The sequence below is a fragment of the Nematolebias whitei genome, chromosome 7, assembly GCF_014905685.2.
Source record: "Nematolebias whitei isolate Nwh7 chromosome 7, NemWhi1, whole genome shotgun sequence".
Lineage (NCBI taxonomy): Eukaryota > Metazoa > Chordata > Actinopteri > Cyprinodontiformes > Rivulidae > Nematolebias > Nematolebias whitei.
The window spans coordinates 34,899,318-34,918,535 of NC_056504.1; the positions used below are offsets into that span (position 1 = coordinate 34,899,318).

Below are 19,218 nucleotides of genomic sequence, written 5' to 3' on the forward strand. Positions count from 1 at the left end.
GGCCCTCTCCGTGCTCGTTTCTCCCTCCACACGCTGTTTTTTGTGATCTGCCCTGTTTGTGCTCACAGTGTGAATCCTGGATGCCTTCATTTTGGGCGTACAGTACTTTTATCAGGCTCCACACTCACCTTCCTGGGAATAAATATTCCCCAATCACCCAATGAGAGCGTTGCTATTTTTAGGCTTTAACATGTGGGATCTGATGATATGTGTGCACGTTAAGGCTAGTACCCTGTTAAACCTCAAAGTGCAAATTAGGATTACCATTAGGATTACTAGCTTCCTTTTAACGCCTGTCTGGCTCGTTTTAATCTGAAACTGATCCAAGATTTGTTCGTGCACACACACACACACACACACTCCACCTCTAAATCATAGGCATGTAGCAGAGTTAGCATTTAGAGGTGTTGAGGCCTTTCATTTTTAACTTGTTAGGGCACATTTGAGACTATTTTTAAAGTCAGAATCATGGCTGTTGTTGGCATGTTTTGATTATACACCTGTCCTGAATGAGATGTTTTAATCTAAAAAGGAAAACTTGTCTCTATTTTTGACTGACTGTGTTTATTTTGTCTGTTAACTCCAGTACATTGATATGCGTTCAAGGAACAGCTGTGGCTGGTTTAAGAAAAGTCTGACCTTTTTTTGTGTGTGTGTAATTTCGTCCTGCATTTTTCAAAGTAAGGGTTCAAGCCAATAAGAGTGGAGTCGGAAGACAAACTTAAGGTGTAAGGGAATACTTTTTGAAGGAAAAACAAAAGGTTGCTAGTTATTGTTTGATATTAAAACAGGGCTGCCTCTGTAGGAGGTCATGCGTAAGAAGTACCGTAGCAGGAATCGCTGTTAAAATCTTGGAGAATATTAACTGTTCTGTTTTGGTGAATAACTAGGCATTATTGTTTATTTGTTGCTGTGTAGGAACGTTCCTGCAGAAATAGGAGCATTTATGACAGAAAAAAGAGTTTGCTCTGCATGATAAAAGACCTCTGTGTTGGGAAACAAAGACCTGAAGTTAACTGTATAGTTATAATTATTATAATAAAGTTATAATTTAATCAAGAATTAAATCTGAACAGTCAGTGCTAAATATAAACTCTTCAACAAGAACTCCAGTGCCTGCGTCCTCCTCTGATCTGTCATGGATTTGTCAGTTTGTTTAACTCCTTTCTGCCTTCTTCTCTTCTTCTTCTTCTTTTTTTTTTTTAATCTCTCAGGAGCTGGAGAATCTGGGAAAAGTACAATAGTCAAGCAGATGCGAATACTACACGTGAATGGCTTCAACGCAGAGTAAGCGTTGCTTCTTATTTTAAAATTTTCTTTCTGCATTTCCTCACACGTTCACAAAAAACGAGTGCAGAAAGTTGTACTGGTTGTATGTTGAGATTCAGTCATGTGGACTGGTTTAGATATTGAGATATATGTTGACAAAATGTGGTAAAAGTTTTGTGGCGCAGTGACAAAACTTTCCGGAAATAAAAAAAAAATAAAGTGAAAACTTCTAACACACGTGTCGTTCAGGTCCTGTTAGAAGAGTTAAAGAACTTGGTTATGACTTTAAAAGTATGAATCAACAAATTATTTTAGCTTAAGCACAACAGGACGACTACGTTTGGCAGAGAACACCTAACAAGTTTGAACGTAACATTAATTTGCACACAATTATATCAAAACAAACTTATTTCTGCTTCTTAAATGATCAAAGGGACTGTTTTCAGTTTGACTAAATACTATTCATTCAGTTTATGAAAATTCTGGCTCAAACTCAAACTTGTTGCATGTTTTCTAAGGCAGCCACCCTGTCTTTTGGATTTCCTCAAACTCTCTCCCAAATTGATGCAATGGAAACCAAAGTCACATTTTTCTATTCTTGATCATCTCTTTCCTAGAAAGGCTGTTTGAGTGGGGAGTATTATCTTGTGCTTGTTTATTTGGTTGCGTCAAACAGAACTAGGCGCTAAAGTGCAATGAAAGCAGCTACTCCCCCAGTTGTGTTTTAAATTTCAGTTTTTATTTATTTATTTTTTGTGGGGGTGCAGACCAGCAGAAGGTGCTGGACAGGATGGTGATGATGACGAGAGTGAGAAATATAGATATAAGCTAGCGTTTCAGTATGGATGAGGCGAGAAGACACCAAAAGGGAATTAAAAAAACAAATGGGGGTGGGGGGTATATCTTGTCTCTGTGGCGGTCAGCAGAGACGTTAAAGCTCTCCACCCTTTGAGAAAATAGTGTGTCATCATGGTGACGTTTCTGTTTTGTTCACTTCTGATAATTTAATTTAAAGTTTATCTGACACCAGTTTTGTCTAATAAATATGAATGCATTTTTGGAAAGCAAACATTAACAGCAAATAAATTCACACCACTGAGATGAACAGTTGCTGAGATATTTGCACGTGCAGTCACAGGAAGTGATGACAAAGGGGAACGCCTGCACGTGAACAGAGCGTTGCTACCATGATGAACAACACGGACAGTACTGAAGAATCTGACGTTTCTTTAGATTATTTTGAGTCACTATCGGAGAGAGACGAAGAAGAGCCGGAGTTCAAATAACAATGTTTCAGTGCAAAGACCAGAGTTCCCCTTTTTCAAAAGTTCACCTTTAAAGTCACGTCCTGTTTCATTTTAGCCAAGTTTCAAAGAAAATATGCCACTTATGTGACAATGTATGTATCATTTGAAGCTTTTGAGAAGAAGAACTTGAAAATAATAACCCAATATTGAAGAAACTCATTTTGCCAGCACGGCTCACCTAAAACGGAGAAAACACAAGTAAATACAAAATAACATCAAACGTCCTGATTTTCATTGACTTTCACCAGGACATAATTTAAAATTCTTTAGCTCAAGGAGATAATTGTTGTGCTAAAATAGTTTTCTAAAAATTTGAGTTGAAGTGTTTTTAAATAGCCAAACATATTTATTTATTTTGTTTATTTGTCAGAAGCTTTGTAAGAATTGAGCTCCCTGGACTTCTCGCTTGTTACAGAAACTGTCACGTTGGACGATAATTATTAAATTGAGTTTAATCCTTTAATGAAATAACAAAATACAAAGCATAAGGTTGCTTTAGCTGATCAATGCTCACAACTGTTAAAAGCTTTAAAATTCAAGCAAATGTGTACAAAAATGTCTTGATTGTGTAATCGACTTTGTGTTTAGTAATTGTCATTATCAAAACTAAGCAAAAGTTGTATTACTTTCATTTTGTATCAGCAAGTACGGAAGCATCAGGAGTTGTTTTTCTTATTCAGCAAGCTGTGTGTGTGTGTGTGTGTGTGTGTGTGTGTGGCAGCAGTAACACTGATGATGTCAGGTATAATTTACCTCCAGGCTGATGAAGAGATCCAGGAGAAGTTTATTTCCACGCAGCACATTTCACACTGAAACCCACTGGCACTAATACAACAGAAACAAAATGGTTTACATTTAGTTTGGAGTAATTATTCCATTTCAAGCTCCTTCTTTTGAAGAAAAAAAAAAACCCTCTTGAGCTTTGACATCCAAATTTGAGTTTAAAAGTTTTGTTACGTTGTTGTTCTAATTATTTACCTAGGTTAAAAGTAAAAATAATCTTTTTGGAAACAATATTATTATTCGCCACAAAGCTTAAACTCTCCAATCTGTTTTGGATCTGTTCGAGGCGGCTGTGACCGAGAGGTTAGAGCAGTCGTCCTCCAATGCAAGAGTTGGGGGTTTGATTCCACCAGCAGTCACATGCTGAAGTGTCCCTGGGCAAGACACTGAACCCCTCACTCCTCTTGATGTGTGTCCCATAGGTGTATGAACATGATAAAGCACTGATTAATCTTTGTATATATTTAGTAGAGTGCTGTATGAATGGGTAAATGAGGGCACAGATTGTAGTGTAAAGCGCTTTGACTATCCTGATGAGACAGAAAGGTGCTATATAAGTATAGTGCATTTACCATTTATCATTTGTTTTTTACAGGGAGAAAAAACAGAAAATTCATGATATTAAAAACAACATAAAAGAAGCTATAGAGGTAAGAAATTAGTCTTTGACCCACATTATGTTACATTCATGTATAACGTGTTTGATTCAAGGCAGACATTCAGTGATCATTCTGTTGTATTTTGTTTTTTTTCCTAATAAATGAATTTTTTCTTCTTCTGTTCTCTCAACCCAGACCATCGTGGCTGCCATGAACACACTAACACCTCCCTGCCAGTTAGCCTGTTCTGCAAACCAGTTCCAGGTTGATTACGTCCTGAGCCTAATAAACCAGAAGGATTTTGATTTCCCTTCAGTAAGTTGCATGCTACTTCTATCAGAGAGCTCAGCTTTTCCACAATTTTCCTTTTTTTCCTTTTATCATTTGGTCATTTTTAAGTTGTGGAGTAATGTGACAAAAGACTGGTGCATGATCAAAACCTTACTTTCTTACCAAATGTTTTTAATCAAATTCCCAGCATTTAAAGGAAGATGTGACAAAACTCGACACATTTCAACTAAATCTTGTTGTTTGTTCTTGGTAACTACTGTATTTTCCGCCGTACACGTCGCACCGCCCTATAAGTCGCATCAGTCCAAATATGTCTAATAAAGTGGAAAAATCCATAAATACGTTACTTCGTCATATACGTCGCATCTATTATGCGTCACCGCTGACGTGTCGCATTTGTTACGCGTTACCGCTGACGACCTGGAAATGTGGGCCGGTGTTGTGCCAAAAATCGATTAGTTGCCAAATGGCGGCTGCGGGAGCGTGCACGGGAGGACTTTAACAAGAATTTAACAAGACTAACATTTAAAAACAATTATTTGTTTGCTCGAATTTATAGTAAAGTTGTCTCAGTCTAACTTTTTCTTAATAAATGCACTTTGACGGTGAAATCGGCTGAATTTCAAAAGCCGATACACGGAAGTAGGCGCATGCACGAGAAGACTCGCTGTGCATTTCTTCGAAATTTAACAAGATAACCACCTAAAAACATGTATTTGTTTGCTTGAAATTATATCAGTCTACCTTTTCCTTAATAAATGCACTTCGACGGTCAAATCAGCTGCATTTCAAAAGCCGATACGTGGAAACATGAACATGCAGAGGGCGACTCGCTGTATATTTCTTCGAAATTTAACAAGATAACCACCTAAAACAATTATTTGTTTGTTCAACTTTATAGTAAAGATGTGGCTCAGTTAACTTTTACTTAATAAATGCACTTCAATGGTCAAATCAGCTGCATTTTGCCGGTGCAACGCAGCAAAATGAAGCTGATTTGACAGGTGTTCCGGGCAGACGAAGGTGGAAGACTGGCAAGCCGATCATGTCATTAATAGCCACTTTTACCTATTACGTGATACAACGGCATGCCATACTACTCGACTGCCATCTAGCAGCTGAAAATGGTAGTGTTCAATATTTTCAGTCAGAATGAATGAAAACGGTCAAATCTCAGCCAAAAATTGGTTTATAAATATGGGGAAAAATCCATAAATACGTCGCTTCGGTGTATAAGTCGCAGGGCATGCAAATTATGCAAAAAAACTGCGACATATAGGGTGAAAAATACAGTAAATGAGTTGGGGAAAAAACAATGCTGTGGATGTTTTTAACTAATAATGTTTTACAGATTCAATTCATTCAACAAAAACCTTTGTCTTTAATTTAGCAATATTAGTTTTGTTTATATGAATATGTACATTTACAGATCACAATTTTAAAGAAAGAAACAGTAGTCCTTTTTGTTATTAAAAACTGGATACTGACGTTTGCGGTAGATGATATTGTAGCCTTGTTCTATAAGTTTGTAATAATTTACGACTTTTTAAGTCTAAGACTATTAGTGTTTTTCTACGTGTACATCCATTCATTGATCCATCCATTATCTTTACCTGCTTCTTCATTCTTGGGTCACGGTGGTCACTGGTAATCCATGTCCATCACTATGCGAGTGGCGGGGGGACACCCTGGACAGGTCTCCAGTCCATTACAGGGACACATAGAGACAAATGAGACAAACAACCATTCTCTCGCTTACTCACACCTAGGAACAATTTAGTTACCAAACAGCCTAACATAAATGCTTTTGGTCTGTGGGAGGAAACCGGAGTACCCGGAGAAAACCCACGCATGCACAGAGAGAACATGCAAACTCCACCCAGAAAGGTCCCCGACTGGGATTTGATCTAGTGACCTTCTCACTGAGGGGCGACAGCTCTAGCAACTGCACCATCGTGCTGCCCTCAACATGTGCATTAGTTTATTACTCAAATTGCCATTTTAACCTTAGAGTGGTTAGTTTATTAGGGGATAGTTGTGTTACCTCTCAGTAACTGTGAAACAGGTACAACAGTTTTAATGTTGTAGAGCATTAAATCTTCTTTCTAAATCATTTAGGATAGTTAGTTGTGCTGTCAGTGTGTAAGGTGCCACACTCCTTTTGTTTGCACGCTGCTTCAGTAATTAGTAGGTGTGCGTCCACATGGGAGGCTTTCAATTGAATGAAGCTCTCACCTGAGAGCATCACGTCGCTGATTGTCTATAATAAACCCAAATGTGTTCAGAGGGAGGTGGGTTCCAGAGGCACACGGGGCCTTGAAGGGATTCTCCTGAGCTGCAAGTTCTACTGTTGTTTCTCCAGATAGTCATTCACTTAGAAACCAGTGTTACAGATATGTGGAGAAAGAAAAAGTTGTCTAGTGTTGATTTTTCTGCTTTTTATATTTAATGCACCATGTAGCTCTAATTTAAAGCTGCAGAATAAATTTTCCTAGTGATGAATAACCTGCAGATGTGCAGCTGCTGTTTTTTATTCAGAATTTGATGTTTGTAACTCACTAAATATGCAGGGAATGATGTACAATCAGTAGACAACGGTCCAAAGTAAGCTGCACGCATGGATAGCTAACACTGAAATATTTACTGCTTCCTTGTGTCTGTATGTTAATTATTTTTATTGAGCTACTGACAAAAATTAAAAAAAGACGAGACTTAATGGGCAGTTGCTTGGATTGGAAAAGCTTTGAAATGTTACGATAAACCCTACAAAAGTACTTGAATTATTTTTTAATTGTTCATAATTTTTTTAAGCAAAAGTCATTCAAAAATATCCCGGGGCTTTAAATGTGAAGGTCTGCTGCAAGTTTTTTTGTTTTTTTAAGGGATATTTAAACTTTTTGAGCTACTGTTTCCTCCTGTACGTCATTGTCAAAGAACAAAGCAAGAGAAGATAGAAAAAAAAAAATTGATGTTACTATTAGTCCATTTTATTTTTGATTCAGACTTTTAATATTTTAAGAGAGAGGACATAAATATTTGTTTTAGGCCTTAATTTGTAATCCGGAAGTTTTTCACTCCTTTAGTGACTCTTAACCTTTCATCTGTGTTTTTTATTATAGATTTTTTTTTAAGTTGTTTGATTTTTCAATAGATTTGTAGAGAATTGTACCCTATATGTTCTTATATCCTGATTCTGAAACACAATTATTGGCATATCTATTTATGTTTTTAGATTCTAGTAATTTCTTGTATTGTTGTATTATCTATGTAGAAATTAAATGAAAAAAGATTGAATGATGTAAGTTTTTTTTTCTAGACAGAGGCTATTTAAAAAAACAACAACTTCTCTTCTGTGCTTTTTCAGCAGTATTTCCTTTTGTATAAACAGGTCATTCTTTCTCGTACATTCTGTCATTTACAGCTGAGTGTCCAGTGGAGAGTGAGTGCATTTGTATGTAAGCAAAAGGATGTTTCCTGATCTTGCCTCTATTACGTCATGGCAAATTTAATGTTTGCCTGTTTCAAGCTGACCCTCACCTTTCTGGGTTGTCAGTCGGCCACTGGACTTTTTCTATAAACCTGCAGGGTCTCGATTAGAGGGAAGACTAGAATTCTTTGTTTTTTTTATTATTTGGTGTGCGGGGATTATAGCAGGAAGTGATTATTTTGGTGAAATACAGTTAGTGATGTAAATGACTAGAAGGTTTGCCCAAAAATGACTGTGCGGTTACTGAGTGAAAGAATAGATGATAAAACTGTTGGATAGACTCCGTTTCCCCACCTCCTCTTTAACTGTCCTCCCCCCCGCACACACACACTTCCTTCTCCCCCTGCTTTGCCTTATATACTGGAAACCAGTTCAACTGGTTGACGATGCCTTCAGCAAGGGAAAAAGAGAGACCATGCACAGTCTCAGTTAAATATTTAATGTCTTTACAATTATCTGAGTTTTGCATCAAATCAGCATTTCTTAGTTATAGAAGGTATTCACAAGAAGTATTAGTGTTCGTCATGTTAAATGAGAAATTAAATAATATCAATGAAATACTATACCAGTTCTTTGTAATGAATAGATTTTCTGAGACCTTTAGAAATAAAAAAAATATATATATTATTTAACTTTTACTCTTTGGTCCTCAAACTGTACTTCCAGCAGCTATAGGTTTGAAAACATACAAAATACCACAAAGTATCATTCAAGATCTGGAACAAGAAATGACTGAGCAAGTTTTGTGTTTAGAAAAGGGTGATATTACAAGAGCAAATCTAACCTTTACCCAGCAGAAACAGGATTTTCTCTGTATGGGTGCAAACAAAAGTCAGTAACCTCCTATGTACTGAAACATCAAAATGAAAATTTAGTTGATTAGAAAGAATTTGCACTAGAATTAAAAGTGGACTTGTCAAAATCAAATTATTAAAGCATGCATTATGGAATATTTCAAAGGTTGTTTTTTTTTAAGTAAAAAGAACATCCGTGTTTGGCTCTCCCTAATTAGTTTTAAATAAATCATATTATGCAACCTGTCTGGACTCCTTGAGAAAGGCAGCAGTTGCCACGTAATCTATAAAAAAAAAAACAACAAAAAAAAACAAACAAACAAACAACAACATCTGGTAAAAATAAATGGATGGATTAATATAACTACATAAGAATTCCCACAGCTTTTCAAAATAAGTCTGCAGTCAGTTTATAGACATCCCTGATCATAGAATATAAAATCTCCATGCAGTTGCACAGCTATAGAACTATAAAAGGCATCGTGAAAGCTTTTTGTGACCTACACATGATTTACACATGTAGATGGGAAAAATTAAACATGAAAAGTTACTGAAATGAATCATCTGTTGAAGTCTTAAATTAGACTTTGAAATTTTTCATCGTATCGTTTTAAATCTTGTTTTGGTTGGATAACACATGATAAAAAGTTTAATTTTATGTCTTAAATTGTTGCCATTGGTTTAAAATCTAAAGCAAATTTAGATTGTCACATAAAACAAATGCCTTCTGTAAATTGATAATAAATTATTTGCATTATTTAACACTTATTTCAATTGTTGTTGTTGTCAAATTTCTATTAAATCTCTCTTGAACATAGCAAAATTTAAACTTGACCACAAGACCACAAACATTCTTTTGGTGGTCTAGAAAGTGTTTTTCTAATCTAATTTATGAGCAAAACACAAATTCTTTTTTTTTTATTTTTTTTTTTTACATAGATAAAAAAAACAAAAAATAACTTTTTTTGACACCTCAGAAAATCTACATTTTTTTTGTCATTTAATTTATATCCTTTTCTGTTGTCTGCAAATATAAGTAGAAACATTTACCTAGTAACTTCTACACCCAGTCGCTGCCTATTTTTTAGCGAGAGTCTAGCCTGAGTTATCGCACTCATTTAAAGTTGTTTTTTTTTCCTTTTCTGTGGAAAGGAATAATGTTTGCTCTGGCTCATTGACTGCCGTCCACATACACAAAGGCCAAAATAAAACATTAATAATGGATACAGATGAGTACATAGTGTATATTCGCTCATCTTTTCATGTGAACATGTATAGTCTTGCATGCAAAGACACAAACTCATTTCCATTTAAGGGTAACTAGCATATACAGTGCAACTGAGATGATGCATTGTACACAAACCAAGTAAATTAATTAAATTTGTGTTAGCAGAAGTGTAACAATAGTTCAGTACATCAGTAAAAATGTATCACAGGGTTTGCTGTTTTTGCATACAGACCTTCAAAAGTGTTAACTGGCTTTCATTGGTGACCAGAAGATGTTATTCACAATCTTTTGTTTCAACACTTAGTTTGCAAGTGCCAAAGCATTTTTGTCAGTCATTATTCAATTATGTCGTTTATGAATAATTACACCAGTAATAAAAAACATTTGGTGGGTTAATGTACTGGAGATGTTCAAACGAAATAGCTTTAACATTTTGCGTAAAATATAATGACTATATCTAATTAAATTAATAATTATTGATCTTAAGGTAGCATTTCACTGGGCTGCTGCTATTGTAGACTCAAAATTTGAGGAAAATTGTTAAAAAAAATAAGCATTTTTCTGTCTTCCTGTATTCTTGGTGTTTGCGGCCCATTGATCAAGAAGCCACTTTTTGAAAGTCACAGCCTATATTTGTGTGAACGGCATGCAAACTGTATTCTTGGCAGTGCACATTATTCTGTTGCCCACCAGCTCTCAATGCACCCACCTCAGAGGCTGCAAGCCTCTGCTTTTCACGCAGTGAAATTGAGACACAAATGCTTCAACACATATTGTAGACTCCCAATATGGAAATATGCTGTTTGCAAACTAGTCACATTCACATCCCAGAGAGTAATTGTCCATTTTTCACTTAAGGCATTATGACCAGTCCTTCAAATGTATTTGCCACTTAAAATTTGCTTATTTGTAAAATACTACTTTTTTCCAGCTGCAAGCAGCAAAAGGGCTTTTTTTTTAACTGACCAGTAGTAAATGATTGCAGCGATAGGCCTCTGTGTAGTGACAAGCCACGTCTTTTTTCAGTACAAAGCTCTCCATTTCTTCATGAACTCGGTGAACTCGTTCTGTTTCCTGCCTCTGCCAGATCTTGCTCATCTGCTGCACCACTCTGGGCCGACCTTAAACTCCAAACTAAGCTAGGAAGTATTGCTGCCTCCTGCCATCTGTCCATAAACTCCTTCTCCCATTAGCACACAGACAAGAAATAATAACGTAAGCCAGATTCTGTGCTTTCAGATTCTGTAACTTTTTAAAGAAATCTATCCACTCATCCTTTTTGGCTTGGTTAGAACTGATTTTTGCTGTCCTCAGTTGCTCTATTGTAGATTATCTGTTCATCACTTAGCCTGTGATGTAATTCCCCAAAGTCTCCTGGTTCAAATTCAGACACTTTAGATGCCATGTTTCCAGTCAAAGCTGTCATCAAGATCTTCAATTTTCTTACATATTGTACAGTTTTTGGACATTTCCTGGTGTGGTATGTTGTTAATCTATCTGCAACTTTGACTTTTCAGGTGTTTTATGACCATACAAAGCTCCTCTGGCAGGACGAAGGTGTGAGAGCTTGCTGGGAACGGTCCAATGAATATCAACTCATCGACTGCGCACAGTAGTAAGTCTTTGTTTTGGTTACTTTATTTTACTGGGATCCAAACCTTTGGTACAATTCATGCATTTGTTTAAGGACTCACTGGTGTGAAACACCCTGGTGTTAGGCAAAGTTTGTCTTGACTATTTAGTTTGGATTCTGTGGGGTGTTAGTGTGTGATGTCAATAATTAAGTCTCAATGATGTTGAATATATGTGTTGTTCATAAATGCAAAGTTGTTTGTCACTGAACTATGTACTGTATATCTCTATCCATTGCATGGAAATAAAACTTTGCAGATGTTCATAATCACAAGCAGATGAGTCTCCATGACTGTAAGGTTTGCATTTATTGATCTGAGTAAAATAACAAAATTTTTAGCTGTTCTTTTGTTAAATTTGGCTCAAGACTTCTTCAGTTAGAAGTTTGGCTAGTTTTAAACTGGTTAATAGTCGTTAATAGTCCTCTTCTTTCTCTTTCATTTTCTTAATTTGTTAGCTTCTCAAAATACTCCTTCCATCTTCTTGTCACACTCTCCTCACTTGTTTGGACATTACCATTCCTATCTTTAACAAGCCTAACCTGCTGCACATCCTTTCCAGCCTGATCCCTCAGTCTGGCCAATCGGTTTAAATCCTTCTCATCTTCTTTAGTGCCCAGCCTCCCATACAACTCATCATACGCCTTCTGTTTTGCCTTTGCTACTTCCCTCTTTGTTCTACGTCGCATCGCCTTTTATTCTTGTCTCCTCTATTCAGTCCTCTCACTGTCATCTTTCTTCTTGGCTAACCTCTTTCTTTGAATAGCTTCCTGCACTTCACTATTCCACCACCAGGTTTCCTTATGTATGTTTAGGCATTACCTAAAGTAGTATAATTTGGAGTCTCCAAATGGATACCAACATCGAAAGGCTGTGACTCCTGAATTCTTTAACATCCAGTCATCAGTAAGGGCTCTAATGAAAGGTGACACCTGGAGGAATCATGTTTTTTTTTTTATCCACAGTCACTGTCAGCATGATTGACTACAATGACAACTTTATTCTTTACTTTTGACACTTTATTATATATATCTAAATTATGTATAAACACACAATCTGCTGAATGTGTAAACCCCCCACAATAAAAACTAGTTTTTTATACATTGAACAACTGTGTCAAAGTCAGCAAATGCACAACAATGCATCCCACACACAACTGAAAGACAGCAACTTGTTTCCTTACCTTTTCAGAAGTATTTACATCTAAGCAAACTATAAAGAAACAGAAGCCAGATTTAAAGTTTTACCTAATTTTCAAAGACACATCTATTCCTTCAACAAACAAATCGTAGGTCGTTTTCACACCAGATAGTCCGGTAGACTCGGTTCGGGACCAATATTCATGACCTTTTGTTTACATTTGAGCTGGTGCGTTTGCATTCACACTGCAATGTGCAGTCGAGTCAACCTGTTGAACCAACCTATTCCCCCACTGGCCTGTGGGGGCGCTGCACCAAGAACTACTGAAAGAAACAACACAAAAACCTCTGAAGACACGTCTTCTTCTACTTCTAGAAATAAAAATAAAAACGAAGTGGCATCAAGTTTTAGCAGTTTTAGGAGTTATATTTTGTCATTTTTCAAAAATGGACTTAGCATGAGCAGAAGATGAGACAGAAGACCATGGAGAATATTGTTTTTCCACACAAGGCAGCTGACGGCTCCATATAAGGTCAGAGCAATGTGTTTTTGTTTTTCCTGCGGAGCAGGGCCCGGTCTGTTTACATTCACACTGTACTCGAACTGCGCTGGAGTTCTCTTCTACCAGACCGAGACCTAGGTTTTAGCCCGGGCCAGAGTTCGCCTTTTTGTTCCGTGACAGAGTTCGATGGTGCGTTCACACCTCCCTAAACGAACCGGACTTTCTAGGAAAACGAGCTAGAGTTCAATTAAAGCGGACTAAACAGGACTGGTTTGAATGCACCCTTATTCCACTGAGCTCACAGAAGCTCCATCACTGGCTTTTATCAGACTTTTCCTCATTGGAAAATTCACTGTCTTTTCTTGGCCAACTCCAGTATATCATCACACCTATACTTATAAAATTATTTCTGCTTGTTTTGCCATATTTTAGTTGGGGTGAAAAACCCTCAACATAGTTTCTTGCGCTTTTACACATAAACACACTAGTCCTGAAGCCTATTTAGAGCCCACCTGCTCATGCAGCAGATCTCTGTGATGGGACTTTGGTTGGCTATACGTCTGTGTCATAAGACTCAAGAGTCAAAGCTGATAGGTCTGATTTGTATGCAAAAGAGTTCATGTCCTTTCACATGACATGAGCTCTGACGATATTATTGGCGCTGGAGAGACCATAGACCCTGGCTCGTCAAAAATTTCAAAGTTGGTGTGACCTCATCCATTAAATGCCATTTTCAAATGCGTTGTGGTGTAGAATATTTAGTTTTTATCTCACATATTCATTCAGATATATGCAAGAATGTTTTAAGGATATGAATGCCCGTATAAAATCCCAACGGTTACATGGCTAAATGACCCGACAGCGTGGCTCGAGTTGAGCTAAGATGTGCACACCTATCCCATAAAGAGCACACATAAGGCTTATTGTCTACTAACTTACAGTTATAAAGCTTTTCATTTAATGTTAATAATAAATATATTCAGAACCCTTCTGTTTATGATGGGATAACCAACAACATAATGAAGATGGCCAATTCACACTAATTTGAACCATAATGCCATCTAAAAAATGCAGTAGCAGTTATTGAACAATTTAAGATGAACATAAAATAACGTCAAATATTAAAACAAATATATAAACAGCTTTTAATAATAAATGAACAACAGCGAAAAATATCTACTGCAACAATATAACATGCTTTGTTCGTTAGACCAATTCCTGCTTCAGCAGTATGTAATTCTAATTGTTTGGGTATGTATATTTCAGGTTTACATGTACTTGGCTATTTATTGTTTTTGGTCATTGTTGACAGTGTTTGTCATGTCTTTGGACATGATAGTTTGCTGGTAATATAATATTAGCTGACGCTTAACATTCTGTGCTGCCTATTTGCAGATTATCCTTATGTGTTGTGAGATATTTTAAAGTTGTAGTTCTGTGTTAGTTAAAAAATAACATTTCCTGCATGGTGTGTTTGTGGTCACTGACTGCAACTATGACTGGCACAGATTCCTTTCGAATATGTTGCACATCCAAGGCAAGCAATACATTGTAAATTCAGTTTCAACGTAATTGTCTGAGTCTCTGGTCCAAGTGCATCACTTTGCCTCACTTTTGTTTATGTGGCACAGTGTGTAGACTCGGGAGTTAAAGGCTTGCTGACGCTTTCTCATAGTGTGCTGGTATGTAAAATAGTGGCATGCACTTTTCTCATGTGTTTTTTGCAACGTGTCTATACATTGCCAAACATTTAAAAGTTCTTTATTTAAATTAGCTAAAATATTAACCTAAACATCGATGGTTGTCTTTCAGCTGATACCACTCACCTTTTAATTGTTTAGTTTCTTTCATTCCTTATAATGGATTATCTAGCTTTTAATCATAATTATTTTTTATGGTACCTGACATGCTTCTGCTGAAGTGTTTTTTGTTTGTTTTTTTACAGCAAGACATTATTATTATTATTATTATTATTATTATTATTATTATTATTATTATTATTATTATTATTATTATTATTTGTATTTACTTTAAAATAATTGTTGGGTTTCTCCGTAACTGAGGTGAGCTAAATTGGTCGCACGAATATATTTCCTTCTTCTCTGAAGAACTTATTCCCACATCCTTACCAATATTTTACAAGCCAGTTGACGGTTCACACACAACAAATCAGATCGCAGTATTTAAGACCCGAGTATAGATTTGCTCATGAGTTTTCTCTCAGCTGATCTAAATGGGTTTTGTAGCACAAAGTTCTGAAAATGCCAGTCGTAAAGTTGTCTAAGCAGACCCATGGATCTGTTTACGTGGCTCTACAGTTCAGTGTGTACTCTTCAACACACACACAAGTTTTGTGTTCCGTTGTTCACATAGTTTTTATGCTTCCTGATTGTCATTTGGCCTGTTCAGCTGCAAAATTTAAAATGATTTAGTAAAAGAATAATGATAATTAATAAAGCAAGTCAAGGATAGTGAACTTTTAACAAAGTGCTTTGGTTTAGTATTAATATACAACTTCATGGTAAGTTTTTTTGTTGTTGTTGTTGTAATAGCTGAATTTTGTAGCTCGGGAAAACCTTTCTTGACAAAATGTGTGTGCTGACTAATTTATGGCCATCAGAATGAACAATAAACTGAGACAAAAAATAAATAAAACCTGAAGGACTAAAATGAAGACAGAGGCTTCCTCCGCTTTGAAGGAGCTCTCATTTCCTACTTTCCTTTCTTACATCTCTCCTCTCCTCCTCCTCCTCTCCCAGCAGCTCCAGTGTTATGGATCAGATGCTGGGCTGGGTGGCCAGACCGGAAGTGCTCCCCTCCCCCCTTCGTGCGCTTATGTAAACGGAGAAGCAGAGAAAAAGAGAGGGAAGAGCTATTTTTAACCCAGGCAGGCTGCAGAAGCAGAAAGAATGAGCGAGTGTGTTGGGAGAGATACAACTTCAGCATTATTGATGAAGGTTGTTAGCATTAAATGGAAACGTCAACCCTGGATCAGTGCGGGAGAAAATCAGGCACACCCCACACACCGCCCCCTCGCCTCTTCCTTTTTGTGAATATCGTTTTTCTTTAAAGAGTCAATTACATCATCCACTTCACGCCATAATAAAAATCCAAAAAGGGAAAAAGACGTTGACGGTGCCGTGATGCTTTTCAGTTTGTGTGTGATGAAGAGGAAGTCCGTGAAGCTTCTCTGGCAGCCGTTTTGCTCAGTCATGCTCCTTCGTGATGCTGCTGTTGATTTTTAACAACACTTTGTTGCTGCCCTTGATTTCACGAGGATGCGTTGAGTTCAGCCGCCGTCGGCAGTTCACATCCAAGGTCCGAACAGCGTGACAGGACCGCTTGTCTCAGAGGACGAGGCCCGTAGGTCGGTTTCTGTTAGTTACCCCAAAAACTCTTTAAAGTTCAACAATGAAATTAAAGCCTGAAACACACACTCTCCAAACATCATTTTCTGTAAACTTTTGACGACGGTAAACAAAAATTCAGTTTTAACAGTTTTTTGAGAATATATTCATAAAAGTTTTTGTATCATCAATAAGGAATGCAGAACTTACATGCTTTAAGTGATATAGATTATTTTTTTGTCCTAGATCACAAAATATATGATTCAGTAATTATAATTAGAATATTTTACAGAATAAATGCAAAAAAAAAGCATATGTTCATAGTTTAAAATCTTTACTATTTTGTTCTCACAGTGAAACTTTAAGAATGATATTAAATGCAAAGATGTGGGCTAAGAGAGCTTGTGTAAAAACAAAAAAACAAACAAAAAAAGACATTGTTGACCAGTCCCAGACAATTAAATATCAGGAGCAGTGAAAAATGCTGCGCTGATCATATGAAAATTATTAAATGCTTTAAGAGAAATCTCTGCAGGTATAAAACGACAAATGGAAATGTATAGATTTCTGTTGAATAAAATGTTTTTAAGAGTTGTTAAAACAATTATTTATATACTTATGCTTTCATTGAAGCGTAAAAGTGAATAGACACACCGGCTGATGACAGTTGCTGGCAACTCAGTTTCTGTCAACATTTTTATTGTTGATGTTCTGCTTTTACAAGCTCACCGATGAAGATGAAGCTTATAAACAACGCTAAGAGGCATTTTATAGTTCTGCAATCAGCACGCTGCAAATGAACTCAAACATAGCATCTCTTTTTCTGTCACTCTACACAACTTTAATAAATATTCTTAGGTCTTAGTTTTAATTATTTATATAAATTATTTATAGCAATCGAATTCTGATTTGAAGATACATGGAATCAAAAAAATAATTACAAAACGACCTTTTTTTGAGTGACGTTCTGGCTTTTTGTGTCACTTTGCATGCAAGGCGTGCAGCGAAGACAGCATGACGATAACAACTGTAAAATTGTGATCAAATGTTTGATTTGTTTAAAACAACAGCAAATGATAAAAAGAGTCAACGTTTGTAATTTGTGAGTTGAAAACCAGTTTGCTCATTTTTAGCATTTGAACCTTTAAAAACAAGTTGACTTTTTAAAATATATATATATATATATATATATATATATATATATATATATATTTTTTTTTTTTTTTACAGTAGAGTAATTAAAAAATAAAAACAAACACAGTATCCATTAAAATGATATTAGTTTTTATTTACCATTTTTTTGGCCCCTTACCACCTTGGAAAGTATTCAACGGTTATAGAAATTATTTGATTTAGTTATGAAATGAGTTTAAATTTCCTGTTTGCGGCTGAAGTTTATGGGATATAAACAACATTTAAAGCTCCTGAGCATGTCACTTGGTTGCGGTAGCAGCGGAGCGTCACAGCTGCGTTTTATTTCTGTTAATTGTTTAAACTCTTGTCTCAGAGACGACGCGTGTCGCTGGAGTTTTATGTTACACGATGCGGACAGAAAATGGCTGGATTCTGACTCGATATGAGGGGAGGATGAGGAGCGGTCGGGTCAACTTTGGTGCGGTGTCATTGTGAGTTTGTTTCGGTGCGTTTGAGAAACGCGCAGATCAAAGCAGAAGGTAAATTTGTTGCTTTGGGCCGGTTGATGTTTAGGAGACGAGTGAAGCAGCTCACGACTTGGAGGCTGCTGTGACGGCAGAAGTTTGGTTTTCATTAACTCTTTTTCTGAATCCTGTGTTTTAGTGATTCTATTTTTCCTTATGTTCAACTGCTGTTGTAACAAACATGTTCTATTTCCATTCTCTTTTTGATGTAGTTTTTAATTTTGTCTTTGCTCCTCTTCTTTTTTAATGATTACTGTATAGACTATTTATTTTTGTCCTTTGTGTCTTTACCACTTTTTTTGTATTTATAGTTTTTGTTGCATATCTGGATCGTTTTAGTCTTGCACTTTAGTGTTCTGCATTTGTCTCTCTCCTTTTTTACATTTGTGCTTCATTCTAGTCTTTTTTCTTCCACTTTTTTATAGACATAAAATGTTTTTTGTTGATTTTTTTAGCTTTTTTTCTTTCCTCTGCTCTCTCAAACCCCCTCCATTCCCCGTGTTGCTTCGTCTGTATCTCTTTGTTCCTCACTGTGGTTCTCTCCCACTCTCCTATCGCTCTTTCATTCCCTTCTTCCTTGTCATTTTTTCTTTTTTTCCCCTCTTCGCTCCCTCTTTCTGGCCCCTCTCCAGTAGCACAAGATTTGGAGCCGATTGTCTATTTATAGCGCCTGTGGTTCTGTCGCCATGACAACCAAGCTGGAGGCCAGGGCGCCAGGGAGCTATTTTTGGAGCAGCGCTGTAATGTCAGACACAGCCTTCTCTCTCCTTTCTTTCCTCCTCTTTCTCCAGCTCTCTCTTTCAGGTGTGCGTGTATGTGTGTGTGTGTTTTGAATGAGGATCGGCTGGTGAAGCCTTTGGTTCTGTCGCCTCACAGGCTGAAGCGTTAACATAGAGAGGCGGTAAAACCTCGCTTCGCTCAGCGGGCCGTGTTCGAGCTTCCTCTTGAGAAAAGTCTTAGACCTTGTTCTTGAGTGGACTCAGTGATTTGGATACTTAAACGCTCCAGTTTTGTCCTTTGCAGTATTTGATTATTTTTACGTATCTTGCATTTCTCCTCTGGAATTTAATTTGGACTTAATAAAACATATCCTTTTAATTTTGTAGAATAATGTGCATTTGTCTGTAAATCGTTATTAACAAATATATATATATATATATATATATATATATATATATATAT

General features: G+C 36.5%; 1 protein-coding gene across 1 annotated transcript in view; it reads left to right on the forward strand.

Annotated features, from left to right (window-relative positions):
- Window positions 1-19,218, forward strand: part of LOC119411849 (guanine nucleotide-binding protein G(s) subunit alpha) — a 32,367-nt gene that overhangs the window by 2,511 nt on the left and 10,638 nt on the right. Inside the window, exons 3-6 of the mRNA XM_037678799.1 lie at window positions 1,215-1,287; window positions 3,955-4,009; window positions 4,154-4,273; window positions 11,276-11,373. Of these exons, the coding sequence (XP_037534727.1) occupies window positions 1,215-1,287; window positions 3,955-4,009; window positions 4,154-4,273; window positions 11,276-11,373 (346 nt within the window). The remainder of the gene's footprint in view (window positions 1-1,214; window positions 1,288-3,954; window positions 4,010-4,153; window positions 4,274-11,275; window positions 11,374-19,218) is intronic.